This window comes from Physcomitrium patens, chromosome 11 (assembly GCF_059467195.1).
Source record: "Physcomitrium patens ecotype Gransden chromosome 11, ASM5946719v1, whole genome shotgun sequence".
NCBI lineage: Eukaryota > Viridiplantae > Streptophyta > Bryopsida > Funariales > Funariaceae > Physcomitrium > Physcomitrium patens.
In genome coordinates this window covers 4,222,808-4,246,920 of record NC_143420.1, presented here as the reverse complement: position 1 = coordinate 4,246,920, position 24,113 = coordinate 4,222,808, and the positions used below count along the sequence as shown (strand labels likewise).

At 32.7% G+C, this 24,113-nt stretch overlaps 1 protein-coding gene and 1 long non-coding RNA gene across 6 annotated transcripts; one reads left to right on the top strand and one right to left on the bottom strand.

The window, feature by feature from the left end:
- The first annotated feature begins 3,619 nt into the window (after positions 1–3,619).
- Positions 3,620–9,472, top strand: LOC112289035 (putative alpha-amylase 2). 5 transcript variants are annotated; one of them, XM_090254148.1, is made up of 17 exons: positions 3,620–3,737; positions 4,097–4,330; positions 4,773–4,864; positions 5,310–5,440; positions 5,599–5,697; positions 5,851–5,907; positions 6,002–6,038; positions 6,226–6,266; positions 6,397–6,523; positions 6,717–6,943; positions 7,094–7,239; positions 7,460–7,578; positions 7,723–7,811; positions 8,062–8,187; positions 8,398–8,433; positions 8,646–8,744; positions 8,961–9,472. In XM_090254148.1, the coding sequence occupies exons 2-17, from the start codon at positions 4,263–4,265 to the stop codon at positions 9,177–9,179; spliced, it is 1,713 nt and encodes a 570-aa protein (XP_090110274.1). In that variant the 5' UTR covers positions 3,620–3,737; positions 4,097–4,262; the 3' UTR covers positions 9,180–9,472. The 5 variants fall into 5 exon arrangements, with proteins under 5 accessions (XP_090110274.1, XP_073393186.1, XP_024389716.1 ...); XM_073537085.2 differs by having other exon boundaries at positions 3,677–3,869; positions 5,310–5,411; XM_024533948.3 differs by having other exon boundaries at positions 3,682–3,869.
- Positions 9,429–10,336, bottom strand: LOC149988118 (uncharacterized). Its single transcript, XR_016505405.1, has 3 exons — positions 10,221–10,336; positions 9,933–9,974; positions 9,429–9,549 (listed from the first exon to the last, which is right to left on the bottom strand). It is a non-coding gene; the product is annotated as an uncharacterized LOC149988118 (long non-coding RNA).
- Positions 10,337–24,113: the final 13,777 nt, after the last annotated feature.

Genomic DNA, 24,113 nt, shown 5'->3' with positions numbered 1-24,113 from the left:
GACATCACCCAGTTCAAAGATATGAAGCTCTTATGACTACTAATATTCTAGGATTGCTTTAGGATAATGTAGAAGCAACACAACGACATGGTCTTAAAGCATGAAGGAAGTTGGTATAAGACCCAAGCTCTCATAACAATAATAACAACTTTAAAAATATTAGAACAAGAAAAATAAATAAAAAACTCAACACCATAGGAGATACTAAAAGGATAATAATAAGATTTTGGTGAAAGATGCAACATTAGGTATATTCAATGCAAGTAATTCTATATAATGGACCTCCACACCTCTCACAATAGATCTTTTCTCATCCAAGCCTTAGCTATGTGGCATGGTCATGAGTTCTTTGTTGATGTTTGTACTTACTATTCCATTAATCGACAAAGAGATTTATCCTCCTACATTTAAAATAAGTAAATAAAATTATAATTATTTACATGGAGATAGAGGTTTAAATGTATTTGGTATTTAAATTGGAAAGTCTGAATATAGTGATGTTCTTTTGATATATATATATATATATATATATATATATGTATATGTATAGTCTATTAAATGGGTATTTCTTTTCTTTTTAGTTCTATTTTTTATTTTAAAATGTTTTGATTTAGAATTGAGTTTGCTTGAATACCGTAATATGAACTTTGAGAATATTATTTCTATATTTTTGAGATATTTTTAATAATCAGGAAAATGATAAATATAAATTCTTGAACTAAAAATAAAAAATATCCAATTTTTTTAAAAGAAAAAAAAAGAAAAAAGAAAAATAAACATCTTTCATAAAGATTTAGATGAGATTTTAAAGGAAAAACAATAAAAATAATTGAAGTTATAGTTTAGTATATAATATGTATTAAAATAAAAAAAATTGTAAGAAAAAAAAATACAAATATAAATACTTTTTTTAGAAACTTTGCAACAATAATTTTTTTAATGAAAAAAGAATGAAGAACACATATTTCAATTATCATCAAATTATAACATCTAAACAATCAAAATACTTGTGCAAAGATATAAATGAATGCTCAAACTTTGATTAGAATCAATCAATTTGGGAGCATGCATTAGGTAATGACAGATTTAAACAAAAGTTCACATAATCAAAATGAAACATACCTGTATAAGGTTTTTAGGGCCTCTTCATAGCACTTCTATGTCCAAGCAAGTTTTAGACCTGAATCATATGAACATGTTAGGAATTATATATTCTTAAAAAAATTGCATGATTGGCTAGTGGATTTATTTATTTATTTTTAAAATAAAAGATTGTAGTCAAATTAGTCAAATATGATGAACTTTTTAATTATTGTCTACTTTTAATATCCGAAAATTCTAGCATGATTTTAAAATATTATACACTTTTGTTACTAAATCATTCATCAACATAGAATAAATTATATTTTATAAAAATCTGAGTCTAATATATGTGTACACATTTATATACACCTCATTTAGATATATTGATTAAAATATGTGAATTATTTATTTTAATAATATTTTTAAAAATAAATTAATAAAACTTCTATGTATTACATTTTGTATGAAAAAATAGAAAAGTTTTGAGTTTTGTAGTGACAATAAATAATGTATTGAAAAAACATGTTCTTAATAACATCTTCAACATTGAAATGTAATGTTTAACATATTTAATTGTATTTTTTAAAATCATAATATAATCTCATCATAAAAAAATGCTTTTAATGATAATTACATATATAATTTTGATCACGCTTATTTTTATAATTTTAATTTGATTAGAAATGGGTGCACAATCCATATAAGTTTACAAACATAGTGAAAGAGTGCAAATGAGGGAAAGTAAGAAAACAAAGTTGACAAAAATCTATGAATGGGTTTAAACATGTATGCAATAATATATATATATATATATATATATATATAAACATTTTTTTCTTTCTTATTTATTATAATTTATATCAAGTTCATAACATTAAGAAGTGGAACTAATTCTTTAATTCATTTATTACATTTATTAACTCTTATATTGCAATTTTAAATTGGGTTTTGGGTAGTTTATACATTTTAATAGTTTAAATGTAATAAAATCAGAGGACCAACATGTTCTGATATTAAACTTGACAATTCAAACAGGAAATTGATTCAAAATATTCTCCTAATAATTAATGATTTGACAATCTGAAGTTGTACTCAACTTTGTCAATTTTATTATTATTATTATTATTTATTTTATTATTACCAAATAAAATATTTGTGTACTAAAACTTAAAATTAATCAATTAATTAAATATGTTTGGTTTGAAACCGAAGAGATTTGTATTTGGTTATGTCCAATGTAAAGTTTTTGATCAATTTTGTAACTCCACTCTTCGACCTATACAATTATCTACGAATATTCATCTATTGGTAAAGTCATGAGAATATGTATCCTCTCAACATATTCAGGCAATCGTGGCTTTATTCGTTCTCTATCAAAATTAAACGCATCTTTAATTTTTTATCATTAATTTAAGTTTTTTTAAAATATATTTATACTTTTAAGTACTAGTGCCACTACAGTGCCACTACAAGTCTTACTAACATACAAACAATGCTTTCAACAAAGTCTTTAAAATGATTCGTTTCCATACTTTCAACCAATAGAAATGAAGATTCCAAAGTTCCGGCATCATTTTGGAGTTTAATTTACCACCTTCATGCCATGTATGGTTTTGTTGAATAGGTGCACAGAAGTGCAGACTATGTAAATTGTTATTTTTGGAAAAAATAGTAATTTAGTAATGGAAAAAATAATACTTTTTTGAAAGAAGCTTAGCTACAAAACAATAATTGGTGGTGCAAAGTTTTAAATATACAATGTGGTGCTCATTTTCATTGAAGTTCAAAAGGTAACAAGACACCCAACTCTTCACAATCACAATTTCAACATGATTCAAGATAGATGTTAATAGAAATGAGGTCTCATCAAAACTTCCTTAGGACAAAAAATACTTTCTAAAATAAATAAATTTAAAGAATGATATCTATATATATATATATATATATTTTCAAATGTGTCCAAGAATATCACTGACCTTTTTTGCATTACCTTCAAAAAGGCTATCAATTTTTATTTATAATATAACACTAATTTATGAATATAAAAATTTATTATGAAACATCACTAGACCTTCATGGTTATGGATTTGAGTATAGTTTACAGGGACTCAGTTTATTGTTTACTGAAAGTATAAAAAGAACTTAAAAACATATATTACTGGGCACAGAAAAAGCGAAGGTCAAATTTCATACAGTAATATTTTATTTTAAAATCTTGTTTTTTTTTATGCACTATATACCTCATCAAAAAATAAAAAATAAAAAATAAAAATTCCAAATATATTCAAGGCCTTTATCTGTATTTATAAACACATATTAAACATACCATTTTTTCATGGTCGCCAGACCATATTCTTTTTCTGAGAACGCCCCAGGGAATTTCCTCTGGGAACGTCCAAGGGAACCTCGTCGGAGGACCGTCCGTCCGTCAGGTTCCGAATCGTCGACGTTCGTTCTTTCAAGGAAATAGCGGGTGGTGCCGTGGCGAACGGGTGAAAAGAACCCGGTCGAATTTGGGCCACCCCCGCCGTCTCTTTCACGTCTCCAGTGGCCCCGAGTTTACTGTGGCCACCCAGTCTGCAGCCTCCCATTTCGTTTTTGCTTCTCTTGTTGGTAATTTACTTGCGATATTTCACAATATGCAGCAATCTCAGGTTTTCCTCGAGGCTTGTTGTTATTTTTTTTCGAGATCTGTTCTGCGCGATTTTAGTTCTACCGAAGCTGTTTATGCTTGGATGGATCCGGGTGAGGGTGGCGCACTGTGTCGCAGTTATGCTTAGCGGAAGGTTGGTTTCTCATGTCGTTGCCATGGCGTGGCGGAATGAATGGATTATGAACACGACTCTTTTTTCTTCAGATCAAATGTGCCTCGTTGTGTCTCTAAATTTCCTTGGAACTGACTTTGCGCTTCTGAATGACCGGGGTATGAAGCATATTAGAATCTGTCTCAATTGCCTTTTGCTGCAGCTACCTCTGATTCACAGTGTTGATATTTTGAATTGGCATGCAAAAGGTAAGAAGAGGAGGTGACCTATATCCGTAGTGTCGGAAGGATCGTGACTTTGTTTTGCGATTGTTTACTCTGATCCTCGCTGAAATTCGAAAGAGAATGCTGGTGGAGTGATTGTGAAAATAAAAATTGGATAGCCTCGGGGGATATTCTTTTCAGCGGACTTGCAATGGCAACCTCTGGCGGAACGTGTGGAGATGTGGATCTCGGCCTTCTTCATAGTGCTTCTTTTCTCAAGTAATGTTCTTCTCTATATACTTTCTATGCACCGCTCAAATATTAACAAGAACATCGATTAGACATGCACAACAGCATTGGCATTATGTAATTAGAATAGTGGACATAAGGTGTTGTTCTCCTCGGTGCAACATAAATATCTTGTTGACGGAGTACTCGCTGGCAGTGGCAGAGGTGTTTTTTTGTTAATATGGTTAGTGTACTTCAGATTTCTCACAGCTAGATTTTTACGGAGTACTCATATTTTCTGTGGTACGACTACACTATTACATGCTGCCTAAGCAATCATCAATTCGTAATCACTGTCTACTGTGTCGCTTTGATTTTTCGTAGTTTCTTGTTGTCATGCTTTGTTACAAGTTATATCACTAAGAGTGGCAGCTTGGTAAACTGAGTTGAATCAAATGCAGCACAACCTGACATTTGTTTTATGTCGTCTTAGATTTCCGATTGACAAGCCGAATGATCCTAACAGAGAAATCCAGTCTCGCCTGAGTTTCTTGCTGTTGCTCACTGGTGTGGGAACCACCTTAGGTACATGGGTCATTTGCTCTACTTTCTATTATTACCTTATTTTTTGGAATGGCTGTGCTTCACAGGAAGTTGAATATGATTTTAAAATTCGGTAGACTGCTGGTACATGGATTGAACATTTTCCTTGTGCATCAGTGTACTAGGGCTGTGTCAGAGCACCTCGGAAGTACTGTTGTGAGTTATCAGGATTGCACATTGGTAGGCTCGTGAGCGTACCTATCACATTTATAGCTCTGTGAACTAGAACCCAGTAGTTAAGTGCCAGATACTTAAAGGACAAGTGATATGAACACAATCATTAACTTGAATTTGGGCCAGGCAAACCGACTTTTCTTTCTCTTGCTTCAACATTTCTAAATTGTTTCTCTCGTTTTGAAGAAGACTAACACCTCGTTCCATTCCATTCAGAACTATAGCATTGTGACTTTGAGTTGTGTACGTGCAGGTTTCAAGGAAGTTTTATTTCTGGAAAGAACTCTGGAGTTGTCTTGCAGAGAAAGAGAACGCGTACAGAAAAGGCCCCGCTTAAGTGCTTGTCTATCAGTTGGTGAGACGATACTTGACGGGGAGGAGGCGGTAATGTCTTGGTTTGGTTCCATCAAAGTCTGCTGAATCACAAGTTTCATTTAATGCGAATATTTAAAGCTTTTTACTCACCCGAATTGTAGAACAATGATAAGAAGCAGAGATATTGAAATGCGGAGATGCTTATGTGAGGACTTGGTATTTCACAGGTGGATGGAGCTGGAGAAAGCAAAGGTGGTAAATCACCGATGCAAGATGACGGGTCAGAGTCCCTTTCCTCGTCGCAGGAGTTTGCAGAGAAGGGGAAGGTGAGAATTTGGATTTGTTCGTATCGATACCTTTAATGTTGTACCTATCGAAGGATATGGGAGTTATTTGGCTTCGTAATTTAGAACTCCTGACGTTTTCAGGGTAGTATCACTTCAGAAGAGTGATGTGTGAGCTATTTTCATTGATGACAGGAAGATTCAGCGAAGAAAGAAGTGTACACTGAACGGTTTAAATCCATCGACACAAGAGTAAGTCGTGTCTACTACCTAAACTTTCAGATGTATTTAGTTTACGGAGCTTCGCTATGCGGGGAATGATCTAACCGATGATTTAGTAATGTAGGTGGAAGAGGTGGAGGATGCACGGTGTGATGAAAGTGGTAAGATTCAATTCATTTGAATTTTTGCATACTTGATATGTCGCTATTCCATTTAAAACCCTGTTGCATCAGACCGTTAGAACTCATTCAAGTCCGCATTGAATGTTGTTTTGACAATTGTCTGTTGTCAGGAAATAATCTATTAGTTCCAGAACTGATGTGATTTTTATATTTAACTTGCTCACAGGTGAGGATCTCATTCGCCGAGGTAAAGAAATCTTTCTTCAGGTATGCTTCTTACAGGGCACTGTAATTCTTTTGTTGATTGAACCTGTAGAAGAGGATGGGCAGGGAGATTGTGAGGATGAGAACTTTTTGTGCGAAGCAGATGGCAATAATTTCTTTTATTTTGGCTCAGGGTTTTAACTGGGAATCTCACAAGCAGCAGTGGTGGCGGTCACTGAAAAGAAAGGTCTCGGAGCTTGCTGGTTGGGGTTTCACTTCTTTGTGGCTTCCTCCTGTTTGTGATTCGTTGGCCCCACAAGGTCAGCTTTTCAGGTCTTTGCTGGGTCGACAATCGTCTTTCAGGATTTTTTATTGGTCTCAGAATGGAATTGAACTTTTGTGCTGTATTGGCTTCAATTCAAAATGCCACGTTTCTTCAGTCTCAAAACCTTCATTTACCATATAGTTATCGTGATCATACACTTGAGAGTGATGGCATTTGCATCTGTTCAGGCTACCTCCCCAAGAATCTATACAATTTGAATTCGGCCTATGGTAGTGAAGTTGAACTGAGAAGCTTGTTGCAGCACATGAAGAAAAGTGGCTTGAAGCCCATGGCCGATATAGTAATCAACCATCGAGTAGGTAGCACTCGAGGAAAAGGAGACCTTTACAATCGTTATGATGGACTCCCTATGCCTTGGGACGAGTATGCCGTCTCATCGGACACTGGCGGGCTGGTACTGTATATTTACTTCTAGATCTCATGTCAAGGGTGAAACTTCTATTGTTTACTCATAATTGAAATCTTATGAACCCTGACACCTAAGCCTATAGGAGAAAAAGAAGATGCGGATGCCTTACCATCCTGAAGGCTTTTCTTTGTGCAGGGAAAGCCAAGCACGGGAGAGATATTCAAAGGTGTGCCCAATTTAGACCACTCAAGTGAAGTTGTTGCAAATGACTTGAAGAACTGGCTGGAATGGATGCGCAAGGATGTAGGCTTTGAATGCTTTCGGTTTGACTATGCGAAGGGGTGAGTTAATCTCTTTCATTGTTACACGATAGTCTTCAGGTCTTCAGTGGTCAATAATATTTGCATGTCGCTTACCTTAGGTACGGCACACAGTGCATATTGCCAGAGTTTTTATGTTTTGAGCTTCACCATCTGATGTTCAAGTCCATTAAGGTCAATGATGCGACCCCCCGTTCAGAAGTCATCTTATAGACTCTTTGTATTTGGTACCCGTATGCAGATATAGCCCTAAATTTGTGAAGGCCTACATAGAAGCTTCGAAGCCTAGACTGGCTATCGGCGAGTACTGGGACACCTGCAAGTATATCGGACCCAATTACCTTCTTGATTATAACCAAGGTTAGCGTTTTTCGCAGTTGTACTTTCATCTATTATGTTTATCTGTTTTTGATATGTTCATGTTGCACTCAGAATTGAAGCAGTGTTTAATTTTCAAAGACATTAGTTGTGGCAAGCATAACGGATGAAGACTACACTGTACAGATGCTCACAGACAGCGAACAGTTGATTGGATTGATGGAACTGGTGGCTTATCATGTGCATTTGATTTTACTACGAAGGCTATCTTGCAGGTAAGGTCTTTCATTCCCAGATTTATGAAAAGAATTTAGCATACGTCGAAAATATCGTCTTGAACATGATAAACTGTCTCACTCAGCTCACATCACCCGATTCATGAAGAAAGTGGCCAGACCAGGTTTTAGGGTTTGAAACGTTTAAGTATCATCCTTAAACGTTTGAAACGCTGGTGTGCTTTGGTTATAAATTTTGATGTAAGCTGTTCGTTCATTTCCTAGGCAGTAACATCTCAGTTGATTTCAGGAAGCATGTGCCAAAGAGGAATGGTACCGACTTCGTGATGCACAAGGGCGCCCACCTGGGCTGTTGGGTGTGTGGCCCTCGAGAGCTGTGACATTCATAGATAACCATGATACGGGATCCACCCAAGTATGGAGCGTGATTTTTCTTTGGCCGAATCCGCTTCCTTGAAGCTTTTTTCGTGACTTTTGGATCATTGGCATCTTTTTCTGTATGAAGAGGATCGTTACCCGTTTCATTTCGGTGAAAGATGTGAATATTTGACCTTACTTTCTCAGTGTAATTTCGTTAGGTCCAACAACTTGAGATACTAACTGTTGCCTTTTCTTGTATAAACAGGCGCACTGGCCCTTCCCTCGCAATTGTGTTGCACAGGTGCTACTGACGTCCATTATAATAGGTCAATTAGGGCAAGATTTTCTTAAGTTAACATCTTATGAGGATTTGATTTAACTACTGTTGGGATTTGGTCTCAGCTAAAATAGATCATTGATAATTGTGATGATGAATGTCCAAATCTCATTCGGCTTCAAATCGTATTGATTCCTCTCGAAAGTGACTTAGCCTCTTTGTGTGGCCTGGCGTAGGGTTATGCTTACATCCTCACTCATCCTGGTCAGCCTTGTGTGTTTTACGATCATTTGTATGAGTGGAGCGGCGACTTGAAGAGGGTTATTCTAGAATTGGTGAGCAATCCTTTTCAGCTTTTCGTTGCAATATCAGAGTGCCTGGTTGAAAAACCCGTGTTTGTTCACGTTCCCTTTTCATGTTGCAACAATGATCACCTTACTGCTAAGCTTTTTTGAAGTCTCTGTTACCAATCAGGCATTTATAACGAAAGCACTCTCAAGTAGAATTTGACCTCTCTCTCTTCTGATTTGACCACTCTCTCTTCTGTACAGATTGATATTCGCAGGAAACTTGAGGTTCATAGTCGATCGCACATCACGATACTTGAAGCAGACACGAATGGTTATTCAGCCGTTGTTGACAACAAGCTGTGCGTGCGATTAGGCAACACTGAATGGACCCCTCCCTCTGATAGTCTCTGGGAACTTACTCTCTCGGGCAGTGGCTATATGATATGGAGTAAACCCCAGCCGCTCTTAACCTCTCAATGAGCGTCTTGCTCGTGAATTTCAGACGCATTCAGCATTTATTTATTATACATGAATTGTCCATTGTAAAGTGGATAAGGATCCCGTAGCGATCTACATTAATTTCTTATGATTGGCTTGCGAAACAATCACTAGTTGCCACAGCAGTCACCTTGACTTGTGTGATGAATTAGTATTTTCAAACACTTTTACATATTTGAATAGTTTCCTGAAGCCACTGCATTGTGGTCGGGTTATCTGATAGTTGGAATTTAACAATTATTGATTTTATAAAATACATATACGATTTATTTTTATTCATGGTCTCAGATACATACTCTCTTCTTCTTCTTCTTCTTCTTCTTCTTTTCTATTTATTTATTTTTGTCAAGATCTGGTTTAAAAAAGTTTGCTACAATTAGCAAGACCTTTAAAAAAAACATAAGTAGGTTGTTGAGTGCATTTTTATATAATGGTAAAACTTTTACTGCAAAATATCTTTCAAAATTGCTATTAAAAAATGAAATATTCTGTTATATGATAATATTAAAATTACAAAGACCTTGAAGCAGTGAAGAATATTAGACAAAGTTGAAACTTTGTTGCAAAATTATAGGTTGTTGATCAAAATTGAATTATGATCAACTCATTGCATGTAATTGAATTCAAGTTAATATGGATTACCCACTGTTTTTGTGGATTGTTAGTGTAGTTGGCAAGCTAGACTAGAATTCTTAGAGAGAATAGGTGGTGTGAAGTGACATAAACAACACTTACAGAGATGCATTTCTTCAAGAGTTCCCTGCCATGACAGTTTTCCTGAGAAAACAATTCCAAGAGCAGTAAGGTCAAAGCAGAAGGATAAGAGAAGATGATGCACTCTTCATGCATCAGGATGAAGAGAAAGAGGCCACAATTGCAGAGTTGAGAGCAGAAAATGAATGTTTTTTGAAGCATACAAGTAGCAATTGGCATTCATGGCCATATGCAAAGTTTTAGGAGAGAAGAGGAAGTTGCATTGGACAATTTGATTGCTAATCTTATAGATTGTCTAATTGAACTTACAATAACATATGTGTGGAAAAGAATGCAACAAATAGTACAGCCACCACAACAAATGCAAGGAATCCAAAACTCCTTGTCATTTCCAACACCTCACATTCCATCCATTCTAGTTGAAATAAAGTTGACAACCTATTTTTGATAACTTAAGCATTTCAGCATATATCCAAGAGGTGGAAAATTGGAAAAGAAATTAAAATATTATCATGTAGGAAAATGGTAATGATGAGAATTCCAAGTTTTCTATACAATTTGGTCCGAAAATAGAATTTATGTAAATGTTTTAGTTAAAGATTCTCTTTCATCTATTTTAGTCATATATGCCTATTTAATTTCAATTAGTAAACGGTTTTAAAACCAAGTCTCCAATTCTTACAAAACTATGATGTAGTATCTATTAATGCTACCAAACTTCATCTAATTTAGTACTACTTACAGATGTAAATGTATGAATGAGGCCATGAAAAATTCAAACATCTAATTATAACTAATCCACCATATTCAAGTTTGATATTTGTTGCCATTCTTCCTTGTTTTTGTTCATCTCCAAACAAAATCTTACATCTTCCATCTTCCAATGTCAATCCAAAATTTAATTGGAACCCTTCTTCTTCTCTCTCTCCTTCCTTAAATTACCTATACTATGGCATTCCTATAGTGTTAGATTGAATGGACTTGCATACAATGTCCACCTCAGTCAATAATTGTCTTTTTGTATCAATTGCTATTCTATACCAACCAAAGACAATAATTACCCCTTTGCAATGACCATGGTTGGCATTGGCCTTTTTGTACCTATTGAGACTAGCAAACATACTATTGCACCAACTAGAGCTAGCGACAATAAGTCCACATTGATCCAAGTCAACAATTGCCCCTTTGCATTGATCGAAATCGATAACCATCTCTTGGCACCAAATTTAATAGGAAGGTCTCTTTACAATGCCAAATTTGAAAAAAGACCTCCTTCTTTTCGTGCTCTCCTATTCTTTTCTTTGTAGTACCAAAAATAGTATTTAAAAAATTATTTATATTATTGATCTTGTTTTGACATGCTCCCACATCCCATGTAGAAGTGAGAGAATTGGATTGTGCCAATGGTCTCTTCAACCTTCTTGCTAATTGTAGCATATGAGACTTAACTTAGAAGGTTAGGCAAGCTTGGTGCACAGATTCCCATTGTTCTTACAAATCTTGACATTGTGCCTCCTTTGCATGTGTAGTTGCTTTGCATATAGCTAAGTATAAGGATTCTCACTCAAGCACCTTACAAGCATGTTCTTGTGCCAAAGTGTCTTGTTGAAGCACCTTTTAGGTGTGCTCTTTTGCAACAATCTCTTATTGTGTAGCCTTGTAGGCTTGTTCTTCTGCTATTGTAATATAATGAACTTCTCTTAAAATCCTCCAAACTTGCAAATCCATTAATCTTTTGAGATTTGATTCTTCACATTGAATTCATGTTTTTTCTTTTTTCTTTTTTTATTCAAGATTTTGATCTTATATTTGCTGCATAGTACTCATATATGCCTCTAAGGTTAATATTAATGATTTAGAAAAATCTACTATAAAATCTACATTGCGTTTCCTTGAGATAGATGTATCTATGATGGTAGGCAATGTTAGAAAGTGAATTATACATTTTGGATTAAAACATGTCATGTCGTATTATGTGTGTTCTTACTTGAGAATGCACGAGGTGTCTAACTAAAGAAGATAAGTAGAAATGTAAAAAAAATCCTACCAAGTCAAATAAAATCTTAAATAATCCTAAATAGATCTTAATAAACTTGATCAAACTTTGACCAATCAAAAATAAATTTAAAAGAAGTTATAAAAGAAACACAAAGAAGTTCCAAACTAATTCAAAAGAAAAATAATAAGAAATCTTAAAGAAATATAAAAATAAATCTTTAAAGAAATCACAATAATCTCAAAGAAATACTATAAATAGAAATCTCTAAAAAAATAAATAATCCTAAAGAAATATTAAAAATAAAAATCCTAATGTAATTCTAATTGAAATAAGAATTGAATCTTAACCAAATCCTAGGTCAAACCTTAGCTCGAATCCTAATTGAAATCCTAATTGAACTTCAACCAAATCCTTGATCAAATTCTAATTGAAATCCTAATAAAATCCTAAATCTTAAATAAATCCTAGACTAATTCTAAACCAAATCCTAAGCAAATCCTAGACCAAATCTAAAACCAATCCTAATCAAATCTTAGATTTTAAACAAACTCTTAATAAACTCTATAGTAAATAGAACCTCAACAACTAATAATCAAACCATTGATGTCAACTCAAATTTTGCACACTTCTTAATGTCTTAATTAGAAACAAGCACAAGAAAGATGAAATCAATTGTATCTATCAATTGATAGAAAAACAAGATAATCCAATCAAGTATTAGATGGCTTCTTACTCCAATCTAAATGTTGAACTTCTAGCATCAATATCTCGTGCTTGAACTATTGAATTGCTTCCAGATTTTATCCAAAATGTTGAAAATTGAGTCTAGTATTCTTACAAAAAGTTTCACTTCAATCCAATTGATATATTGCTAGATATCTTAGAAATACTCCCTGACCTTCAAACTCCAGTTTTTGAAACCTCAATCTACAAAAACCTTTATACACTTTGATCTAACTATTCGATTGACATCAATATTTGTATACACATTAACAACTAGAACACCAATATATTACCCAAAATTCATCCATGCATACACTATAGAATTCAAGAAACTTTCAAATTTATAAACATATTTTTATTTTTCAAAAATCTAAACCAACCAAGAACATCAGTAACTTTGAAAATCCCTCAAAAACTTAATATTGATTCGATTGACATAAAAATAATTTCCAAAAATCTCTCTTTAGAGTTTTCTTTTAAAACCTACTCTCCAATCTTCTAAAGAATCCCAAAGTCATTGTAGGTATGCGGTTTTGTATTCAAAGTCTAATTTTGATCTTGGTTGAAAATTGGTTCTCTTTGGATATCAATTCTTGGCTTCTTGAAATTTTACTGAAATCTATTCTTAACTCCTTCCTACATATGACTATATTATTTTTTATTTCATTTACTTTGATTTGGCTTATTTATGCCTTTATAAAATAAATAGAAGTTTCTTCTATAAGAAGGCAATATTAAGACTACATATTTTACTAAATTTTTATTATTCATCTTTATTTTTCTACTATATCTTTTTTCTAGGTTCTTCTATAATAACACCCATATTTTTTATTTTCACTATATAGTTGTATTACCACACAATAGTGGGATTTGATTCATTAATTTTTTTCACTAATTCTAAATTTGCTACGTCTATATCAACAAAAATATGTTCAATGGTAGAATTTGGAGTAAGGTCTAAGTTTGTTGCAATGTTATGAATTAACAAAGGAGGTGAGTCTTTACTAGCTAACTCCATGCTATCAACTTTATTTTCTACAAAATTTCTAACTTTTTACTTTGTCCAACATCTTCTACAAATTTTGTATATATTTGATTAAGACTCATGTGATTATCTATTGCCATTTTATCAAGGAAAAAATTATCAATGGAATTAAAATCTTTGATAATATTGTTCATTATTAAAGCAAGTTTCAAGCTTAGCAACATCCAATGCACAAGAATTTATTTTTGAGTATGTTGGTTTAAATTTCTCAAAATCCAATATTCTTAATATTATTTGAAATATGTCTTGAAGGGTCCAAATACACATGTATCTAAAGACTACATGGTATGAAATGTGTGAGATGATAGAATTAGAATATCCAATTTAGTATTGTGTGCTAGTTTTGCCACTTCAATAGTGGCATAGCTTGCGTGTTTCTCAATAAATGCCTTTGTATTGGAGAAATGCTACCAAGTCATTCCATGCTCTTAATAAAATGAGAAAACATCATAGAAAATAAATAACTTGTCATCCAAGCCTTGGATTATATTGCCATTATTGCACTATTAAAGACATAAATCTCAAAGAATAAAAAGATCAATATACTCTTATGTCATTTAAAAAGACTAGATAATCACTCAAAGAGGATATAATATTAAATTAAAATGGCTATTGCTAAAAAAAAAAATAGAGTCTCTTGAAATAAGACTAAGAATAAAAAAGGCATTGATAAGATTAAAAATGACTTCACTCTTACCTCTATATATACTATTTAACTAAGATTTATGTAGTAACATTCTATAAAACCTCTAATATGTATCTAATTTGCAAGATACATATCTAACTTACAAGACAAGTTTTTTATATGTTCACCATATAATTATCTTGTTTTACATGCTATTCACATGTACAATACATGGCTAACTTATTGACCAAGTTTCTAATCTATTAATCAACTACAAATATATTTAAAGTCAAATCTGTATTTATGAAGCTTCTAAGAAGCTTTACCACAAGATATCATCAAATCTATTTATTTAATTTCTATCTAATACTTCTAATCTTGATAAATATATATGTGTATCACATTATTTTTCCTTTTAGAAACAAGTTTCGAAAGAAGTGGCACTCATATGTTGAAGAAGCCCAACTTAGGACAAATTGTGTTTGCTATATACATAATCTTTATTTCCTTTGAAGGTGATTGATAGATCCTCTAAACCATTGATAATATCTCATATTAAGATTAGATGATCATCCTATTATTTGATAAATTTTGTAGCATTTATAACTCTTTTCAAACAGTGTTGAAACAATGTTGAAGGTGGATCCTATCTCCAATAATATCATTAAGCATTAGAAGTCTTTTTTAAGGTCTTGATATCAAATAGACTATATTTTATTATCTATTTGAGAAATAATATGTTGTTCTTGAGGATCTTCATTTCTATTGTATCATCTTGAAGGTTATTATAGTTGTAATGTCTCATCTAATAACTCAATAAATGATAGTTCTTGAATTGAATCTATTGGTGGGTGATTCTCTATCTCCTTAGTACAAAAAATATAAAAAAATTAAAATAAGGATAGAAGGTAGAATGCAATCTTTTCTAAATCTTTTTTTTTTTTTTTTTTTTTTTTTTTTTTTTTTATAACAAAGATTTTAATTCTTCATCTTGCATTTAATGGATGTCATTGATGAAAAATATCAATATTTTTTCTAGTATTTGTAAGATTCTTCACTATCTTCCATGTATATTCATTAATATCATATTTATGCCAATGAATAAGATATTTTGATCTATTTTAGTGTTGCCTTTAGTCTAAGACTTCTTTAACTTAATAATCTTGATTATTATCTATTTTTATAAAAAGAGATGTTATTTTTTGTCTTATTAGTATATATATTATCTTATATAGCTTAAGAAGAGATACATGGAATATAAGATGGATCTTTATAGACTCTAATAGGTATAATCAATAAGCAGTTGGATTGATTTATTTAGAAATAAAAAATAGTCTAAGTTTATGGTAATCCAACTAGTCATAAGGGCAAATAGTCTTGATATTATGACATAGTTATTGTATATTATTGTTAATATAGAATTGAGGTTGTTCCTTGTAATAGGCATTTGCATTGATTTTTTTATCATTTTTGAATTTCTTTTAGTTGTGCATTCATTATTGTATATAGCTCTAATAAATAATTTGCCAAATATTTTGTTATAGGATTATCAACTTTTGAAAAGTTAAAAGTATCAAGTCATGGATGATAATCTTAATTGATAAAGACATGTATTTGTTGAATAGAAGAATATATTGTATTATTATAAAAAAATTCTTCTAATAGAAAAAGAGTTGTATAATCATCTTATTGGTAGTTAATAGTATACATCAAATTCTACTCCAAAACTTGATTCATCTACTCTATTTGCACATCAATTTAAAGATAGAAAGTCAAAGAAAATTTTATGTCTATCTTTAAAAATTTAAAAATAAATTTCTAAAATTTTATTATAAATTGAGTCCTTCTATCTAATATAATACCTCTTGATAATCTATAGTAGTGATATATATTTCTAAAAAAAACTTAGCTAATTTCTTACTTTTAATAGATTTTATATTAATAGTTAATTAATCTATTATCACAAATATAAAATTATAAGAACTTGAGATTGAAAGATCGATTATAAAATCTATAAAAGTAAAAAATCATAGTTGTTTTAAAATAGATAATGGCTGAAGAAGTCTATAAGGTTAATGATGAAGAATTTTGAACTTGAATAAATTTTAGATGATTGCACAAAGTCTTTCATTGCCTTCTACATTTGAAGTTACTAAAAAACTTTAGATATTAGCTCCAAAATCTTATTGTATCCAAAATATTCAATTATTGAAAAGTCGTGACAAGCTTGAAGGATATGTAATCATGCTTCATCTACTAGAATATATAAGCCATACTTAAATTAGAAAAAATTATTTTTAAATTCAAACTTGAAAGTATCATAAAACTTAAATAATTAAATAATTATTTTTAATATTATAAACAAGATCAGAGGATATACTCAATTGAACTTGCTTGAAAAAGGTTGAATCAATAGTTAATGTTGATTTTGTCACTCAAAGATGAAAATGATTTGGCTTCAAGAGAATTACTCTTTAATAATTATTTATTTTTATTTATTTTTATTTATTTTTGATGCAAAATAAAAATATTAAATAAGCATATCTAATAGATCTTATTGTTTTTTTGGTCAGTAAGTGATCTTGAAATCAAGTCTTAATGAAGATATGATCTAATATTATTGTATAATATAAATTCTTTCTTGAAAATGCACCAAGTACCTAATTGTGGAAAGTAAATAGAAAATACAATAAAAATATTTTTACCAAATTTAATAGAATCTTAAATAAATTTTAAGTAATCTTTCAAAATCCTAATGAAACTTTAATTAATTTAAAAATAATTTAAAAAAATTACAAAAGAAACATAAAGAGGTTATAAATTAATTTTAAAAAATAAAAAAAATCCTAAAAAATAAAAAATAAAAACTTTAAAGAAATAGTAATAATCTTAAAAAAATATTAAAATAAAACCATTTAAGAAATAATAAAGAATATTAAACATATATTAAAAATAAAAATTTAAATAAATCCTTATTAAATATATAGTTATTAATTTGATCTTGATTAAATCTTAATCAAATCTTAATCAAAATTTAAATCCTAGATCAAATCTTAATAAAATCCTAATCAAATCTTAACCAAATTTTAATCAAATTCTACACTAAACTTTAATCAAATCTTAGATCAAATCCTAAAAAATTCTAAGTAAATCTGAATTAATTACTATAGATATTTTAAAACCTTAATAAATATTAAAATTTTAGTATTTTTTAAATCTTAATTTATTTTAAAATAAATAATAAAACAAATACTAAAACAATACTAAAATTTAAGTAGAGTAAAGAAACTAAAATTTTATTATTTATTAAACTACTTCTTTGTTTATTATCTATATTTTTAAGATAATTTTCTAAAATATTTTTATTTAAGTTCTTTTATAATAAAATATTTTATTTCTTCTTTCATCTAATAGCAATATTACTATATAAAAATAGACTTGGTAATAATTCAAAATAAATGCTAACATGAAATATTTAAGATTTTTATGATTTGTATACTTAGTGAATGAACTAGAAGAACCTTTTAAATAATTATGCCATTCTTAAAATAAATCCATAATTATAAGAAATTCTTTGTTATAGATTTTATAGTTGATTTTGGTTGTTGAAATTTTTTTGGAATAGAAAGCTACTGGATGGAGTTTGTTATTTTTTCCTATTTATAACAATATTACTCTTAAAGCAAAGTCTAATATATCTATATCCATGAAGAATTCCTTAGAAAAGATGATACAATTCAAAATTAGTGCAAAAATAAAAGTTTTCTTTAAAGCTTGAATAGATACTTTAGTTTCTTTACTCTACTTAAATTTGTCTTTACATATGAGATTTATAAGAGAGGCCAAAACTTAAAAAAAAAATTTAATAAAGTTTTGATAATAATTAAAAAATCTCAAATAATATTAGAAATCTCTATTTATTTTTGAGACCTTCTAATCCATAATAATTTGGACCTTTTTAGAATCCATCATAACGCCATCAGTTAATATAATTCATCTTGATAATTCAACATAATTAATATGAAATATTGTCAAGGACAAAGACTCGATGAGGAAAAATATACACCAAAAGGCTATCTCGATATAATAAGTCAAAATATAAACAAGTAGGTATATTAAAAGGAAACTGGAATGGCTATTGCCACAAGACAAGAAACTAAAGACTCTTGAACCTGGACTAGAAGCAAGAAAGGAGTTGACAAGAGTGAAGAAGCCTTCACTCTTGTCTCTATATATACTATCTAACTAGGGGCTACGTGGCGACGTTCTATAGGACCTCCAATATGTGTTGACTTTGTAGGACACATGCCTTGACTTACAAGGCAAGTTTTTCTACGTGTGGGCCACATAGTTAGCTTGATCTTCAAGCTAACAACATGTGTGGCACATGGCCAACTTGTTGACCACGTTTCTAATCCAAAAAGTCAATTAAAGACACCTATGAAGTCAAAGCAGCGTCTAGGAAGTTTCTAGGAAGCTTCTATATTAAATATTATACAATTAACTTACTTTTATCTACTTTTACTTACTTCTACCTATTTCTATATGTAATTATTAGCTTACATGATTATGGCCGTGACATTACCCCCCCTTCTAGAGACGAGTTCCACGAGGAGCGGTCATCATATGTTGAGGAAATCTATGATGCGACGAATTATATTCGCCACATACTCTGATCTCTGTTCTCTTCGAAGATGATTGATAGGGCCTCTCAACCATCGGTAGTGTCCCATACCAGGGCGGGAAGACCACCCAGTTATTTGAGGCCTTCATAACTTCCTTCGAATAGAATATTCGGAACACCATCAGGAGTTGTTCCTACCTCTAGCAAAATCACCAAACATCGGGAGTTCCTTCTCAAATCGTGATACCAAATGCGTTGTATCTCACCATCTGTTCGAGGAAGAACATGTCGTTCTTGAAGATCTTCATCTCGATTGCGTCGTCTTGAAGGTTGTGACAATCGTAATGTCTCGTCCGGCAGGTCAGCAAACGAAGGTTCTTGAGTTGAATCCGCTGGTTGTTGGCTCTCCATCTAATTAGCGTCACAAATGTAAAGAAGTTACAAACAAGGATAGGAAATTGAATGTTATCTTGCCTCAATCTTGTCTCTTTTATAAGAGAGATTTTCATCTTGGTTTTGATGGATGTCGTTGATGAAAAACTTTGACTTTAGCTGATGCATTTGCTAGATTCCTGGATGGCTCCCATGTGCATTCACTAATATCATATCCGCGCCAATGAACAAGATATTCCAGCTTATTTCGGCGCCGCCTTGAGTCTAATATCTCTTCCACCTCAAATTCTTCATTATTATCTACTTCTATAGGAGGCGGTGGCATTTGTCTTCTTCCTTGTATATCCACTGTCTTATATGGTTCAAGAAGAGACACGTGGAATACAGGATGGATCTTCATTGACTCCGGTAGATGTAACCGATATGCAACTGGGTTGATCTGTTCAGAAACAGAAAAGGGGCCAAGCCTACGATAGTCCAACTTGTCACAAGGTCGAGTAGTCTTGATATTGCGACGAAGTAGCCATACCTTATCACCTACGTTGAGTTGTGGTTGCTCCTTACAATATACATCTGCGTTTATCTTTTGTCGTTCTTGAGCTTCCTTCAATTGCGCCTTCATTATTGCATGTAACTCTGACAACCGATTTGCCATATCTTCTGCTGCAGGATTATCAACTTTTGAAAAATCAAAAGTATCAAGTCGTGGATGATAGCCATAATTGGCAAAGAAAGGTGTTTGTTGCATTGAAGAATGTACCGTATTATTATAAGCAAACTCTGCCAATGGCAGAAGGGTTGTCCAATCATCTTGTTGGTAGTTGATAGTACACCTTAAATATTGCTCCAAGACTTGGTTTACGCGCTCTGTTTGTCCATCAGTTTGAGGATGGAAAGTCGAAGATAGCTTTATGTCCACTTTTAAAATCTTGAAAAGGGTCCTCCAAAATCTTGACACAAATTGAGTTCCCCTATCCGATATGATATCTTTAGGTAATCCATGATAGCGATAGATATTATCAATGAAAAGCTTAGCTGTTTCTTCACCTGTGATAGATTTTGTACATGGCACAAAATGTGCCATCTTGGTGAAACGATCTACTATCACAAATATAGAATCATAAGATCTTAAGCTTGGAAGATCTGTGATGAAATCCATAGAAACAGAAGACCATAGTTGTTCTGGTATAGGTAATGGCTGAAGAAGTCCGTAAGGTCGATGACGAGGAATTTTTGATCTTGAACAAATATCACATGATTGTACAAAGTCTTTGACTGACTTCCACATTTGTGGCCACCAAAAATCTTTTGATATGAGTTCCAAAGTCTTATTATATCCAAAGTGCCCTGCTGCTGGAAAGTCATGACGTGCTTGAAGAACACGTAAACGTGCTTCTCCTTCTGGAACATATAGGCGTCCTTCAAAATATAATAGATTATTCTTGAACTCAAACTTAGAAGGATCATGAGACTTGGAAGAATTATTCTCGATATCATAAACAAGAGGGTCTGAGGACATACTGGACTAGATTTGCTTGAGAAAAGTTGAATCAACAGTCAATGTTGATTTCATTGCTCGGAGATGAAATTGCTCCGGTTTCAAGAGGACCGTTCTTTGTTGCTCAAAAGCTGCATCTCCTTCTTTTGGTGCAAAATAAGAACGTCTAGATAGGGCATCGGACAAACCTTGTTGTTTTCCTGGCCGATAAGTGATAATGAACTCGAATCTTGACAAAGACATACTCCAACGAGCTTGACGACGATTCAACACGCGTGCTGACATGAAATACTCGAGGTTCTTGTGATCTGTATACACAGTGACTGGACTAGAAGCGCCTTCTAGATAATGACGCCATTCTTGAAAGGAATCCACGATCGCAAGAAGTTCTTTATCGTGGATCTCATAATTGATCTCGGCTGCTGAGAATTTTCTTGAATGAAAAGCTATCGGATGGAGTTTGTCATCTGTTCCCATTTGTGATAAAACTGCACCCAAGGCAAAATCTGATGCATCTGTTTCCATAAAAAATGCCTTGGAAAAGTCAACACGATATAAGACTGGTGCAGAGACAAACGATGTCTTCAAGGCTTCAAATGCTGCTTTCGCTTCTTGATTCCATTGAAATTTATCTTTACTAGTCAAGCGTGTAAGTGGAGCTGCAACTCGTGAGAAATCTTTGATGAAGATCCGATAGTAATTGGCAAATCCCAAGAAACATTGGACATCTCTTACCGTCCTTGGAATCTTCCAATCCACGATTGTTTGGACTTTTTTAGAATCCATCATGAGACCATCATTTGAAATGATGTATCCTAAAAAGTCAACTTGAGTAGTGTGAAATACACACTTTTTCATCTTGGCGTACAATCCTACATCTCTAAGTTTTTGTAATACTTGACGAACATGTATTTCATGTTCTTCGACGTTCTTGGAATAGATCAGGATATCGTCTAGATAGCAGACGACAAAATTGTCTAAGAATTCATGAAATATATCATTCATGAGATGTTGAAAAGCAGCTGGTGCATTCGTGAGTCCAAAGGGCATGACATTATATTCGAAATGTCCATACCTGGTTCGAAACGCAGTCTTCCATTCATCTCCTTCTTTGATCCGTACTAGATTATATGCTCCTCTTAGATCTATTTTTGTATAGATCTTAGCTTGATTCAACTGGTCAAGGAGTCCTGATATCAAAGGTAATGGATACCTGTTCTTGATTGTGATCTTGTTGAGTCCTCGATAATCAACACACATTCGTAAAGATCCATCTTTTTTCTTTACGAATAGAATTGGAGCTCCTGCTGGAAATTTTGAATGGCGTATGAAATTCTTTGCTAAATTCTCGTCAATATATGTCTTGAGTTCAGCCAACTCATCTTGCGATAAACTGTAAATTGGTCCAAATGGTGGCTGAGTTCCTTCCTTGAGGTCGATTGAACAATCATATGGGCGATGCTCAGGAAGAATATCTGCATTCTTTTTCTCAAAAACGTCTTGATAATCCTGATATTGACTTGGAATGCCACTTGAAGTCTTTACGCTTTCAAAAATAGGTGTAGCATAAATATCAAAAGTTGATCCTTCTTTTGCTGCGTGTATAAATGCTTTTGCACCTATCAGTATGGGTTTTACTATACTAGACTTATAATTTTTTACTTGGTTCGTAGAACTATTAATAACGCTTTTGGAAAAGTCAAGTTTATGCGAATTCCAATCTATTCGAGGGTTATATTTTTCTAGCCAGGATAAACCTAAAATAACTGGATTGGACGGGGATTTAATTATGTTAAAAGCTATGTAGCTATCATGACCGTCTATTGTTACTTTTATAGGATGAGTTTCATGAGTGACATCTCCAGAAGACAAGGGACGACCATCTATGACTTCTACATGTACTGGTTTAGGTTTCTGTACAAAGGATATTTTACGACTTTTAACAAATTGTTCATCTAAAAAACATGCTGAGGCTCCCGAATCTAATAAAGCAGAGGCTTTGTAATTCTTAGGTCCTAAATATAAGTCTATTATAAAACAAGGAGAGGGTTCTGAGGAGAGGATAGGACCTTCATTAGGAATTGTACAAGGTTCCAGCTGCACGGTCCCTATTGTAGCTGGACGAATCCGTTTTTCGACATGTTGTCTTCTTTGACCGTCGTACCCTTCATTTTATAGTTGCGTCGTTTCTTTGGACAATGTTGAGCAGTGTGCTTAGATTCTCCGCAATATAAACATAATCCTTCTCGACGACGACGAATCTTTTCTTGCTCAGTTAGAGGTTTAAAACGTACCGCGTCAATTTGCATGTCTTCTACTTCCGAATGTACGTTTGGCAAAGATGTTGATGTTGCCATTGAGTAATAACGTTGAGGTTCCCGTGAATGATTCTCAGATCGAAATTCAAAAAGTCGATTATCACATTTTATCGCAAAATCGATTGCTTGACTCAAAGTTTGAGGATCAGGTAAGTTGAGCATCAATTTCTTTACTTCGTATTGCAATCCATAAAGAAATTGACTGATGAGTGCAGCATCATCCCACTTGATGTCAATTGCAAGTTGTCGAAATTGTGAAGCATATACTGTTACTGAGCGATTTCCTTGTCGCAGAATTCGGATCTTATTTGTTGCAACACGAGTTGCATCGTGCTCACCATACATAGATCGAAACTCCGCCAAAAAAGCTTCCAAATTGTCCAATATTGGATTTCGTTGTTCAAGAAAAGACGAAAACCACGATAATGCAGAACCAGAAAGTAGAGTGCCAATAAACCTGACTTGTGATCCTGGAGTTGGATTGCTTTGCGGTTGAAGTTCAATTGCCAATTGTACTTGATTGATGAACCCTCGAAACTTTGATCTCGTACCATCAAATTTCTCAAGTAAGGTAATTCTTGGTTCTCTAGTGCTTATAGGGTGTTGTACAATTGGAGAAGGAACGTGATTTGTTGTAGATGTTGAAGCAGCTCCGATCATCTCTATATCTCCACTTTCTGCCATTCTTGTTCTTTCCTGTGTTGGTGAATTGAGTTGATGCATCGCAAGCATTAACTCCCTCATTTGCTCTTGCATTTGTGCCATTGCACTCTTCATTTCAACAAGCTCTGCCATAATGACACTAAGAAGAAAAATTTGTTTGATATTGCTCAAGACAAAAGAAAAGAAAGACTTGATAATAAAGAAGATACTAAGAACAATATCAGTTTAGAAGTGGGTAATCCGCAAACTTCTAATACACTTATGTCTTGTCAAGAGAAAGGGGTAATCCACTCTTACTCAAGAAAAAACAAAGC

Bases quoted from the DNA above. Each gene is read 5' to 3' on its own strand.
- LOC112289035 (XM_090254148.1), top strand. From the start codon at position 4,263: ATGGCAACCTCTGGCGGAACGTGTGGAGATGTGGATCTCGGCCTTCTT. The intron at 4,331-4,772 runs GTAATGTTCTTC...ATGTCGTCTTAG, and splicing joins CATAGTGCTTCTTTTCTCAA to ATTTCCGATTGACAAGCCGA. The intron at 7,812-8,061 runs GTAAGGTCTTTC...AGTTGATTTCAG, and splicing joins CTACGAAGGCTATCTTGCAG to GAAGCATGTGCCAAAGAGGA.